General features: G+C 43.3%; 1 protein-coding gene across 5 annotated transcripts in view; it reads right to left on the minus strand.

Annotated features, from left to right (window-relative positions):
- The window catches only part of LOC123997192 (cAMP-specific 3',5'-cyclic phosphodiesterase 4D-like), a 159,949-nt gene that overhangs the window by 52,893 nt on the left and 92,854 nt on the right, over window positions 1–14,202 (minus strand). Inside the window, exon 1 of one of the 5 annotated variants that reach the window (XM_046301337.1) lies at window positions 3,735–4,702. The exons of the other annotated variants lie outside the window; for them this stretch is intronic. Coding sequence (XP_046157293.1) covers window positions 3,735–3,865 — 131 coding nt within the window. The 5' untranslated portion in view covers window positions 3,866–4,702. Of the gene's footprint in view, window positions 1–3,734; window positions 4,703–14,202 lie in introns of those variants that run through there. 5 annotated transcript variants of the gene reach the window in all.

Consider the following 14,202-nt stretch of genomic DNA (forward strand, 5'->3'; position numbering starts at 1 on the left):
GACAAAAGGAACACCTATGTGAGAATGCTGTTCATTGATTACAGCTCAACATTCAACACCATAGTGCCCACGAAGCTCATCACTAAGCTAAGGACCCTGGGACTAAACACCTCCCTCTGCAACTGGATCCTGGACTTCCTGATGGGCCCGCCCCCAGGTGGTAAGGGTAGGCAACAACACGTCTGTCACGCTGATCCTCAACACTGGGGCCCCTCAGTGGTGTGTACTTAGTCCCCTCCTGTACTCCCTGTTGTCCCATGACTGCGTGGCCAAACACAACATAACAGTGGTAGGCCTGATCACCGACAACTATGAGACAGCCTATATAGAAGAGGTCAGAGAACTGGCAGTGTGGTGCCAGAACAACAACCTCTCCCTCAGCATTAACTATAAATAATCTATTCCTACTCATGGCTTAATCAAGTTGTGCCCAAAGCATTAATATTGAAAAGCACAGCATTGGAAGGAGGGCTGCTTGTTGGCATTAGCGGAAACTAAAATGATGAGAGGCTAGTTAGAGGATTTGGAAGATTATACAGTATACATAGTTTTTGTCTAAACAGATTTTTACTGTGTTATTAGTTGCATATGTTCAATTCATCGGCCCACCACACTGGTCTATAAATACGCCTGACTCAACGTTCATTAGACGTCGCCTTTGAAGTGTTTTAAACATTTGGGCCTGACATTATAAACAGACTTTGTTTCTGCGGTGAAGGGGTTTGTCGTCATGCGTTTTCAAATGTCAGATACAGAATTAGTCCTATTTCCATTTTGCTTCTTTAAACTGGAGCACTGAGACTAACGTGAACGAGAGTCCCTGGGGTACAAACTATATAGCTATCATAATGGTCTCGTTCACATATTGCCATCTGTTGAGTGTGGTGTGGTGTGAGCCACACGTGAACGTGTGTGTGTGATGTGAATGCCAGTAGTGGTAATAAGTCTGTCACAGACCAGAAGACCTCTGATTTAACCTGTGCTGAGAAGCCATGTGTTCTTCATTAAAAGAAACCCTCTGGCCACATCATTCTAGCCTGACAGTCGTAGTCCAGTCACAGTCATGGCTATATCCACAGCTACGTCACTGAGAAGCATCCTAATACCAAACAAAGTCATAAAAACTTCAACAACAAAAAAGCTCCCACGACTACTAAGATTCAGCATAGCTTGTGGTAACAAAGGGTGACACAAAACCCTCACCAAGATAGGATGAAAGAGCTGTGTTAAAGTGAAACTGGCCTAAAAGCACACAGATGTGTGTGGGTGCTGAAAATGAAACTGTAAAGTCTGCGTCCAACTCACACTCTCAAACATTTAGATCCCCGGAACGCAGCCCACTTTTCCAGCTCACTCTCCAGATCCCAATTACTGGAATTCTAATCACCTGTTCACACACCTGCATGTCATCATCCCACACTATTTCGTTCAGTTCCTTGCACCCCATCACTGTGGGGGTGTTGTTTGTTTTGAGACACACTTCTTTCAGAGTGCTGTTTTTTCCCGTTCCTCACTCCTCCCGTATATGATCATTTTTGCCTGCCTCACTCACAACTCTTTTTTGCCTGTACTGTTGCCATTTTGGACCTACTGTGTATGACATTCTGCCTGCCCCTGGACCCTACCTTCTCCTATGGTCCCTTCCAATAAACACCTGCTGCGCTCTGCACTTGAAACCAGCTCTGTCTCCTATCATGTTCATTACAGACACATATACAATTCCAGGGTAAAGGAATTGCACTGAGACTCACTTTAAATTTATGCCAAACAAAATCCATTGATTTCAAAGTTTAAAAACCATACAACTCTACCCATAAGGACTACTTTTAACAATTTGAACAGAACATTTGACAAAAACACATTTACTGGAAGAATTGTGCCGATCAAAGTTTGGGAACAGAATTTCATTTTTTTTGTGTTACCACGTTTTCAAAACCTCTTAAATATCTGTTCCGAATTAAGATTAAAAAAAATGTCTGCAGAAAAAAATGGGGTGTCAGCTATGATATTACATCTGTTCTCTTTTGGTTATTGAACTACAGTAAGTGAAGTGGACTTACACTTGGTAATGGATTGCGGTAACGGAATTTCATCAGGTGTCCCTGATCTGTACTACCCAGAAATGCATAATTATGGATATGAATGTAACTCTCTTCATGGTGATGTATCTTAAACAGGTACAAAAGGTATACATATGCAATACCCTCCTTTGCATATTTGGGTATTATTATATGCAATGGCTGTTATTTTAATGAGCTTTGCCCCCAAACAAGACCAAATTCGGGACCGGACCAAATCTAAACCAATCATAGACATCTATGTTTTACAAGTTTGGACATCAAAGCACAACACAGTAGAGCACAGTAGAGTACAGTTCAGTACAATACAGTACAGTACAGTATACTGTACTCAACTCTAGTGTGCTCTACTGAACTATACTCAACTATTTTTGTTTTTACTTTACTGTACTCTACTGTGCTCTCCACACTTGTGAAACATAGAGATTTATGATTGGTTCAGATTTGGTCCGGTCCAACTGAGACAAATCTGAACGAATCATGGAGGTCTATGTTTGCGCCATATCAAGGCTGGTCCGGGTACTGACCAAAAATCAACCTCTGTAGATATTGAAATTAAAACTGGTCCGGTCCGGACAATACCCCCCCAAAAAACAACGTCTGTGTATGTTGGAATCAAGGCCAGGGCGGACTGACCAAATTTCAACTACTTTTCAATGAACATGGAAGTCCAGTGTCAGCCGGTAAGGATGCTGGTTACAGTAAATGGAAAGAGAGGGGGTCATGAGTAGGTGTGAGTAAGAGCCGGGAGAGGTGACATTAACTGGAGAGAGAGAAGAGAGAGAGGAGAGAGGCAAGGCAGATCGAGAGAGGAGAGAGGCAGATCGAGAGAGAGAGGGAGGGAGGGTTTGTGGTTCTTTACACTCTTGCTTTGAACACCAGATGACAGAAACAGAAAGAAAACAGTTATGAGCTGTACATATAGTACCAGTATGCCAGTGGAAGGGAGGACTGTAGCAGGTGACTCAACTGTGGTTTGTGCCTACTATGATTTCCCACTGTAGCCAATTCAATTGCAGTAATTCCATTACAGATTTTTCAGTTTACCAGTTTACCATTACCAGTTTAGTAACGGAATTTCAAATTTTAATTTAACAATTCATAATTTAACTTAATTCATAAACCAAATAGATATCCCTAAAAACACAATAACTAATTGTTAGGTCAAACTTTACTAACTTCTGTGAACTTTCATTAACCTCCTCCTGATGAAAGAGAGAAATTAGAAAATATCTTAAAGATATGTGGATTTTTGCTAACAGAATTTCAAGGCACAGGGCAATGTTTCTAAAAAATTAAACAAGGCAAGTCATCTCTCCAAAACTAAATATAAGTGTTGATATTAGTTGGCAGGGGTCAGCATTATTGTGTTTTGATGTATTTATAATACCTTTTAATATGTTTTTAAGGCCCCTCTTCTATCTGTTTGACCATATATAAAAGCCTCTGCTAATTCCTAATATTTAGGATAGAACATGGTTGAAACATTTATATATGCCTTAATTTCTATTTTTTTAAAAAACAGACTCTTATCTTTCATTTGACATGCTCCTATAAACCTCACATGTTGGTCTTCATTGGTCTTTTTACATGGAAATGATTACATGCAGCATCTGGGACAATAGGTGAGAGGGAATAATAAGTTGGTGCATTTACCGCCTGCGCTTCTGGACAATGTCAATGGGCCGGTTGACTGCGCACGGGGATCCACAGATATTTCCATTCCGCACTTTGAACGACCGGTCCGTGGTGGGGGCCATGAATACACAGTTTGTTGGCAAACTCATATTTCTCCCCCCTTTATTCACTCCTCCTCTCGCTCCCTCTTTTCCCCCCTTTCTACTTTTTTCTCTGCTTTCCTTAGTTTCCTTCTCCTTTTGAAAGCTACGGTGGGAACATTAGAGTGCTCTTGTCCGTCTCCTTTCGCGCGACCCTGCTGCTTTCCTCACGCCGCACCTGGTTCCCATTGCCGCTCAAATGAATGATATGTCAAACAGAGAGGACCGAAGATGCCGCAATTACAAGAAAAGCCAAAACAGCAAGACAATCCCTGCGAGAATCTGGGAGAAAGTCTGAGGCTTTGAGGGAAATCCTCCTTGGTATTTCCCACCAACATTCCTGTCAAAAACATTGAAAAATCCGCCTCTTGAAAAGCTGCAGTGTGTTTCAAAAAGTCAATTTTTTTCTCCCGGGTAACATCCTTAGATGTGGTTGAGGGACACAACGAGTTGAGTTTGTCACCAAGCACATGTTCAACAGTTGTAGAAGCAAGAGTGAAGCTCCCTTAAACGGACAATATGGAATTCCTTTTCTATCCAGATGAAGGTCAAAATAAACTAAATGCAGATTAACTAGCTTGATTTTGTCCTTTTCCATTCCTATGTCTGGCTCTCACTGTCTTTTTGAACAATCTCTACATGAAGGCTTGATCAGAAAGCTCTCCCAGTCTCCCCTTCTGTCTCACTCCTCATCAGTGTCTTTCTCTCCTCTGCAATTCTTCTAAACCCAGTCTTCCACCTCTAAGTCTCAACTCCCTCTGACAGCTGAAGACATGGACCCTCTTGAAAACTCAATAAGTGTCTGTTTGTGTGCAAGTCTTGCGATATCATGTGTCTGTGTGCCTGTGCTAGTGTTCCCTTCCTGTGTATGTGTATACCAGTTGAACTGTGAGGTCAGAAAAAACAGGGGCGGTCTCAGAGGCAGCATGGCTCCTACCCTCTCAATATCTCCAGGTTTAACTCTTTAAATGCTCTATATGCTATATACCATGCATCTAAATACCATAAATACCTGAAATATGTGCATACAGACATATTAATATATCAACTCTCACATGACATTGCTTAAGACTTCTGTCCTTTTTTCAAGAGAGAAAAATACACTGTGACAGTAACACATTGAAGTGTGTCACAACAAAACTGAGAACAATTTCTACTGACAAAAGCCTGAATGGAAGACAATGATTAGTTGAGATTAGTAGTATGAGGTGTGTTGCTACTTGTCTGGGGAAAAATCCTGCACCCATATCAGCCCTCACCATCGGAGATCACCCACTCCTGTTTTAGCATGTTTACTACATGACAGTCTTCACCTGATCCCAGACAAGAAAATCTCCAAAAGTCATCTGCCCAGACCTAGAGCCAGAGCCCAGATCAATAAGGTCAGAGAAAGCAGTGGACTGAAACGGCCCATGAGCTCACAAAGCGTTACTAATGAAATCAGGGGTAAATATTTGTATACTGGGGAAGAGGGCACAGAGCCCGGGGTGGCATGTTGGCAGACATGTTGGAGGGGAATTGAAAAGGGGAGCCTTTTGAAAGTCACGCAAGTGTGAAAACACAGTGTTATAAAAAAAACACACATTTTTGTTTTCCATTGCAAAATGTTTTCCATTCAGTGCCTAATGAACACAACCCAGGTATATGACCTCTGACCTTCTCTTTCTGCTAAGGAGATGGGAACGACGACGACATAAATCTGTCACACACACCAATGACAGGCACAGTGCTGAGCGATTAAAATAGAATTTCCCTGTCTGCAATCTTGCTGGTACTGCCAGCCATCTGGGGAAAACCGGGAGAGAACATTTATCACTAAAAGAGTAAATGTAAAAAATATATCCAAAGCTAATACCATAAAGTATAACATGGTTCAATTAAATTTGATCAAATCTAGTCAGGGTTCAATAAAATACAATAAACTGGTCCGAACATTGAAGACCTGACCTACAGTAAGAGACATTCCTGAAACATCAACGAAAACTAAAGCCATCAGCAGCAGTTGAGCACTGAGGGTAAATACATTCCAGTTAGCATGACTGTTGAAGGCATCTTATAGATCTGGACAATCTATGACAGACAGGGACATACGTAAGCTGCATACATCGGACCCTCTGATCATTGAGCAACGTGCCTGACAAACGTGCTGGGTCTTGAAAAAGACACTGGGCTGGGTGGCTTTCAAAGAATGTGCCTCTGTGCCATGCTGCGTTCCCTCCCCTATGAGGAGCCACATCTAGATCAGAGTGCTCCGTGCTATGCATTGTCACCCTCTGTGGACTGGCTGGAGTACCGTTGGGTAACCACTGGATCACCATGTGCCTGCCTAGTGGAGTGGAGTCGAGCGAACCGTACGTGCCCTTCATCCAAAAATCTAAGCCCATTATTTTGTTCAATTGCTTGACAATGGAATGTTTTATTTCTGTTGTTTTAATGACAAAGTCTAATTATTAAAGGCTTATCATTTAGGTGCTGATGTTCTAGCACCCTTTTATGGAGATCAATTCACAACTAACAGTGCACCTACATAGGAAATCTGTATACTTTTTACATTGTGTTTTTGGAAAAGCATATTATTATTCTCAGAAATGTGGTTCATTTTAGAATGTAAAGATGGACAGGTGACTATGATCGCAAAGAGTCTTCCAAAAGTCACGAATGAAAACGCTCACTGGAATTGATGCTACTCCCCTGAGATTCCTGTGAGTCTGCCTTTCAAAACATCTCACATTTCTAAACTTCTCAAAACCTCTTTGGAATTGACCAATTCTTTCATGTGAAACGCAAACCAAGAGGCTGTAACCAGTAGATGTCACTCCATACCAAAATAACAAATAATAACCTCCCCCTGGCACAATATTCAATGCCCCTCTGAAACATCAAAACCATGGCATAATAAAACATACACCTCCTAGAGCCGGGCATGGAGGAATCAATAGGTTTCTGGGAGTAAGAGGAGGGGGAGGAGGGTGATGGGGAAGGGCGGTCATGCTGAATACATGGAGCTGGAGTAGTGACGCACATGAGCCACTGTTGCGGCCCCCCTGGTGAGATCTGGGAACTATTCCAGGCTCGGGGCTTTATTTCGGGGGGACAGACTGGGAGTGTTGTGTTATTGCTGCCTTGATTAGCATTCCAGTTCTCTTTGGGCTGCATGGCTGCCTGGGAGAGCATGGGTCGTGTTCAGAAGTCACGAACGTGAACCAATAAGAACAGAGAGTGCAATGTTCTGTTTCAAAGCATTTTGCTACATTATGCATGCAACCACTCTCTCTCTCTTCGTGGAAAACTAGACTTGAAGGGGCTGTTTGAAATGTGAATGGCTGATCGAGATATGACATGGACAAACTCTCTGGTCTAACTGTAATCTCAGTCTGGAGACTCTCCAGTGCCCAGTGCCACCTGGATGACATGCTTTGGGTCTCTCCCAGTGTGGCAGTAGTCAGCAGATCAGACTGACAGGCACCCAGAGACACTGACCAGACCACAGCTTGTATTAACAGTGATAGAAGTAGTGTCTGAACATCACTTGGGCACTGATAGAGGCTTTGAGGGGGTAGCAGGCCAGGGAGAGGCAAGTTTACAGCCAATGCTTCGTTAGTTGAAGCCTCTCATTATTGAGTCACACTCGAAGCAAAACCTTTCAAAGGAATTGAAAAATAAACCATGTGGGGTCCGATGGTTGATGAAGCACCAACTTGGTGTTTTGCTTTGAAACATATAAAGCCAATCTCCATCAAGTACCCCAACACTGCCGCCAAATGATGTGACTGGCAGTTGCCTGACCCCTTGTTTATCGCAACTGATTAAACAAATGGCATAACTGCTAAGCAATATGAAGTATGAGGTTTATTATGTGCCCTCTTCCTCAGTGCACATCTGAAAATGGCACCACTGTACTTCCCCAATAGCTCTGCCACTGCTGGAATGTGGGCAGCCCTCCTGTGAAGATCATAACTGTGGTGGCCATAGTTATTTGGTCATTCACATCGGTCAGTGGCCTTGGCATTGTACGGGCTCTCTCAAACGCTCATGTGACGATGACATCAGCACATCTGGAAAGCATTGGTGGGGGGCTCCTTCAGGTATTGGACCAAGACAACAGGGGTGTGTGTGTGTGGGGGGGTCTCAGAGGAATAGTGTGATGATCTGAACGTCTCCAAACATCTGATCATATGTTAATGTTATAAGGGATCCATATAGTCTGGGCCATTGTTTAGCATTACACATAAAGTAAATAATCGAAGCATATGAGGGGCACAGAAGAATTGTGTGAACAGATTTGCACTATAGAAACACAGTACTAACAAAGTAAGATATTGAAACTCTACGGTAACTCTACTTGCTATATTGTATTTACTTTGCCACCATGGCCTTTTTTTTGCCTTTACCTCCCTCATCTCACCTCATTTGCTCACATCGCATATAGACTTGTTTATACTGTATTATTGACTGTATGTTTGTTTTACTCCATGTGTAACTCTGTGTCGTTGTATGTGTCGAAATGCTTTGCTTTATCTTGGCCAGGTTGCAATTGTAAATGAGAACTTGTTCTCAACTTGCCTACCTGGTTAAATAAAGGTGAAATAAAATAAATAAATAAATACAGGTAGCCCGGAATAAAAAATATAAAAAAATAGACGAAAACAAAAAAATCACGAACATAATCCCAGAATACTGCCCATCTGAACCCGAGGGCACTTTCAGACTATGATCAGGCCTCTGTCAGTGATGGTGTTAGAATCTATGATCAGTGGACGAGTTACTGGTGACCCCAGCCAACTGTTGATCTGAAGAGGCTAATACCACATTGTACCACCCATCCCAGTGGTGCCTCCCTCCTAATAGGAGACGTGTGGGTGAAAGCACATTCAGTATACGAATACAAACCAGTGTGCAGGATGGCTCCATAGGAGAATGGTGTGGCTAATCACACACCCACTCGGAAACACACACCAATCACACACACGCACACAGTGAGCAAAGTGTGCTCCACCAGTGTTACTCACTGCATCCCATCCCAGTTGTGAAATCAGCAGACAGGGTTGGTGCTATCGATCCTATTCTCCTTTCCCCAAGGCTGGTACAGCACAGAACACAGAGCAGTCAAAGTACACATGTACACACAGATACACACATATACTAGAGCTGTGACGGTCACAGAATTTTGGATGACGGTTATTGGTAAGCCAAATGACCGCGGTCACTGTTATAATCGTTTAAATAGCAACAAAAAAAGAACTATATTTATTTTTATTTTTATTTAACCTTTATTTAACTAGGCAAGTCAGTGAAGAACAAATACTTATTTACAATGACGGCCTACAATGGCCAAACCCAGACCGATGCTGGGCCAATTGTGCGCCCCCCTATCGGACTCCCAATAACGGCCGGTTGTGATACAGCCTGGATTCGAACCAAGGTGTCTGTAGTGACGCCTCTAGAGCAGCGGTAAGCAGAGAGGAACTGGGTCTACAACAGACCCACATTTGTAACGCCTGTTTAATAATACCATCCTTTTGATATTGTCTCAAATTCCCCCCACTGGCAGAGTAGCTAAGTTAAAACAGAATTGTATTTAACTTCTGGCTTCCTGCGGACTGTTTTTGTGCAATTGAAAGCAACGCTAGTGTATCTAAATACACCCGCGTTACTAAAAGCAGCTATTGTAGTACTGGCTGGCTTGCTTGGTCTATAAAAAAGTGGTCAGATGAAGCAGATGCTAAATGACAGGACTGTTTTGCTAGCACAGACTGGAATAAGTTCCGGGATTCTTCTGATGGCATTAAGGAGTACACCACATCAGTCACTGGCTTTATCAATAAGTGCATCGAGGACATCGTCCCCACAGTGACTGTGCGTACATACCCCAACCAGAAGCCATGGATTACAGAAAACATTCGCAATGTGTCAGGGTTGCAAACTATTACAAACTATTACAGACTACAAAGGGAAGCACAGCTGAGAGCTGCCCAGTGACACGAGCCTACCAGATGAGCTAAATAGCTTCTATGCTCGCGTCGAGGCAAATAACACTGAAACATGCATGAGAGCACTAGCTGTTCTGGAAGACTGTGTGATCACACTCTCCGCAGCTGATGTGACTAAGACCTTTAAACAGGTCAACATTCACAAGGCTGCTGGGCCAGACGGATTACCAGGACGTGTACTCTGAGCATGCGCTGACCAACTGGCAAGTGTCTTCACTGATATTTTCAACCTCTCCCTGTCTGAGTCGGTAATACCAACATGTTTCAAGCAGACCACCACAGTCCCTGTTCCCAAGAACACTAAGGTAACCTGCCTAAATGACTACCGACCCGTAGCACTCATGGCTGTAGCCATGAAATGCTTTGAAAGGCTGGTCATGGCCCACATCAACACCATTATCCTAGAAACCCTAGATCCACTCTAATTTGCATACCGCTCCAACAGATCCACAGATGATGCAATCTCTATTGCACTCCATATGGCCCCTTCCCACCTGGACAAAAGGAACACCTATATGACAATGCTATTAATTGGCCACAGCTCAGCGTTCAACACCATAGTGCCCTCAAAGCTCATCACTATGCTAAGGACCCTGGGACTAAACACCTCCCTCTGCAACTGGATCCTGGACTTTCTGACGGGCCACCCCCAGGAGGTAAGGGTAGGTAACAACACATCCGCCACGCTGATCCTCAACATGGGGGCCCCTCAGGGATGCGTGCTCAGTTCCCTCCTGTACTCCCTGTTCACCTGTTCACTCATGACTGCACGCAGAGGCCCAACTCCAACACCATCATTAAGTTTGCTGATGACACAACAGTGGTAGGCCTGATCACTGACAATGATAAGACAGCCTATAGGGAGGAGGTCAGAAACCTGACCGTGTGGTGTAAGGACAACAACCTCTCCCTCAACGTTATCAAGACAAAGGAGATGATTGTGGACTACATGATTGGGAGAACCAAGCACGCCCCCATTCTAATTGACGGGGCTATAGTGGAGCATGTTGAGAGCTTCAAGTTCCTTGGCGTCCATATCACCAACAAACTAACATGGTCCAAGCACACCAAGACAGTAGTGAAGTCTGCCCCTCAAGAGACTGAAAAGATTTGACATGGGTCCTCAGATCCTCAAAAGGTTCTACAGCTGAACCATCGAGAGCATCCTGACTGGGTTGCATCACTGCCTGGTATAAAAGCTGCTCGGCCTCCGACCGCAAGGCACCACAGAGGGCAGCAGGTACGGCCCAGTACATCACTGGGGCCAAGCATCCTGCCATCCAGGACCTCTAGACCAGGCGGTGTCAAAGGAAGGCCTTAAAAATCGTCAAAGACTCCAGCCACCCTAGTCATAGACAGTTCTCTCTGCTACTGCACGGCAAGCGGTACCGGAGCGCCAAGTCTATAACTACCTACATAATTATCTAAATGACCTCAACACCGGTGCCCCTGCACATTGACACTGTACTGGTACCCCCTGTATATGGCCACGCTATTGATATTTACTGCTGCTCTTAAATTATTTGTTATTCTTATCTCATACTTTTTGGGGGATTTTCTTAAACTGCATTGTTGGTTATGGTCTTAGAAGTAAGCATTTCACTGTAAGGTCTACTACACCTGTTGTATTTGTCGCATGTGACAAATACAATTTGATTTGATTACGCAGCTAGCTAAATTAGCTAGCTTATCAAACTGACAGTAGAAAGTCAATTTCAGTTAACCTAACATTAGCGGCTGATAATCTAACTTTAGATACGTGAGCAAACTAGATAGTTAGCAAGCAAGTATCATGCAACGTCAGTTTGTGCTAACTGAAATGGAGACACCGGTAGCCCAAAACAACTAGCTAGCAAGCTAATTAGCCAGCTAGCTAACGTTAGTAGAAGCAGAGTAGGTGAACGGATGATCTCCGCATGTGTGGTTCCAACCGTGAAGCATGGAAGAGGAGGTGTGGTGGTTCTTTGCTGGTGACACTGTCAGTGATTTGTTTAGAATTCAAGGCACACTTAACCTACATGATTCCATATGTGTTATTTCATAGTTTTTATGTCTTTGCTATTATTCTACAATGTTGAAAATAGTACAAATAAAGAAAAACCCTGGAATGAGTAGGTGTGTCCAAACGTTACCTGCCCCAATTCAAAGTGCCAACTGTAACGTTTGGTGGAAGAGGAATAATGGTCTGGGGCTATTTTTCAAGGTTCGGGCTAGGCCCTTTAGTTCCAGTGAAGGGATATCTTAATACTACAGCATATAATAACACTCTAGACGACTCTGTGCTTCGAACTTTGTGGCAACAGTTTGAGGAAGGCCCTTTCCTGTTTCAGCATGACGATGCCCCCAAGTCCATACAGAAATTGTTTGTTGAGAACGGTGTGGAAGAACTTGACTGGCCTGCACAGAGCCCTGACCTCAACCCCATCGAACACCTTTGGGATGAATTTGAATACTGACTGCGAAGAAGGCCTAATCGCCCAACATCAGTGCCCGACCCCACTAACACTCTTGTGGCTGAACAGAAGCAAATCCATGCAGTGATGTTCCAACATCTAATGGAAAGCCTTCCCAGAAGAGTGGGAAGTCTCCCAGTCCCTGCCACTGAAAAACATCCCCACAACATGATGCTACCACAACCATGCTTCACCGTAACGATGGTGCCAGGTTTCCTCCAGATGTGACTCTTAGCATTAAGGAACTCTGGAGCTCTGTCAAAGTGACCAATGGGTCCTTGGTCACCTCCCTGACCAAGGCCCTTCTCCCCTGATTGCTCAGTTTGGCCGGGTGGCCAGCTCTAGGAAAAGTCTTGGTGGTTCCAAACTTCTTCCATTTAAGAATGATGGAGGCCACTGTGTTCTTGGAGACCTGGTACACTTCCCCAGATCTGTGCCTCGACACAATCCTGTCTCGGAGCTCTACGGACAATTCCTTTGACCTCATTGCGTGGATTTTGCTATGACATGCAACGTCAACTGTGGGACCTTATATAAATCCGGGGTGTAGCTTTCCAAAACATGTCTAGTCAATTGAATTTACCACCGGTGGACTCCAATCATGTTGTAGAAACATCTTTAAGGATGATAAATGGAAACAGGATGCACCTGAGCTCAATTTCGAGTTTCATAGAAAGGGTATTCTTTCTGTTTAAAAGAATAAATAAAGTAGCAACATTTCTACAAACCTGTTTTTGCTTTGTCATTAGCGGGTATATGGTATTCTATTAGGATCCAAATTAGCTGTAGCAAAAGCAGCAGCTACTCTTCCTGGGGTCCACACAAAACATGAAACATCATACATAATACAGAACATCATTAGACAAGAACAGCTCAAGGACAGAACTACATACATTTTTAAAAAGGCACACGAAGCCTACATATCAATGCATGCACACAAACTATCTAGGTTAAATAGGGGGGGGGGGGGTGGCGTTGTGTTGCTTTATCTGTTTTTTGAAACAAGGTTTTCTGTTTATTTGAGCAATACGAGATGGAAGGAAGTTCCATGCAATAAGGGCTCTATATATCATACTGTACGTTTTCTTGAATTTATTTTCAGGATGTGGTGTGTCAGAGCTGTGTGTAAGTTGACTATGCAAACAATTTGGGATTTTCAACACATTAATGTTTCTTATAAAAAGAGGAAGGGATGCAGCCAGTCTCTCCTCAACTCTTAGCCAAGAGAGACTGGCATGTATAGTATCTGTTTCAGCCCTCTGATTACAATTAAGAGCAAAAGTGCCACTCTGTTCTGGGCCAGCTGCCGCTTAACTAGGTCTTTCCTTGCAGCACTGGACCACATGACTGGACAATAATCAAGATTAGACAAAACCAGAGCCTGCAGAAGGTAAAGTCAAGTAATTTAGTCTCAACTTGTTCAACAACCACACCATTCATTACCAGATTCCTCTGAGGTCTAGCACTTAGGGAATTATATGTACCAAATACAATGCTCTTAGTTTTAGAGATGTTCAGGACCAGTTTATTACTGGCCACTCATTCCAAAACAGACTCCAACTCTTTGTTAAGGGTTTCAGTGACTTCATTAGCTATGGTTGCTGATGCGTATATGGCTGAATCATCAGCATACATGGACACACATGCTTTGTTGAATGCTAGTGGCAGTAGAGGGCCTAGAGAGCTGCCCTGCGGTACACCACACTTTACATGTTTGACATTAGAGACACTTCCATTAAAGAAAATCATTTGAGTTCTATTAGACAGATAGCTCTGAATCCACGATATTGAAGAGGTTGAAAAGCCATAGCACTTAAGATTTTTCAACAAGAGGTTATGGTCAATAATATCAAAGGCTGCACTGAAATCTAACAGTACAGCTCCCACAACCTTTTTATTATCA

This window comes from Oncorhynchus gorbuscha, linkage group LG15, assembly GCF_021184085.1.
Source record: "Oncorhynchus gorbuscha isolate QuinsamMale2020 ecotype Even-year linkage group LG15, OgorEven_v1.0, whole genome shotgun sequence".
NCBI lineage: Eukaryota > Metazoa > Chordata > Actinopteri > Salmoniformes > Salmonidae > Oncorhynchus > Oncorhynchus gorbuscha.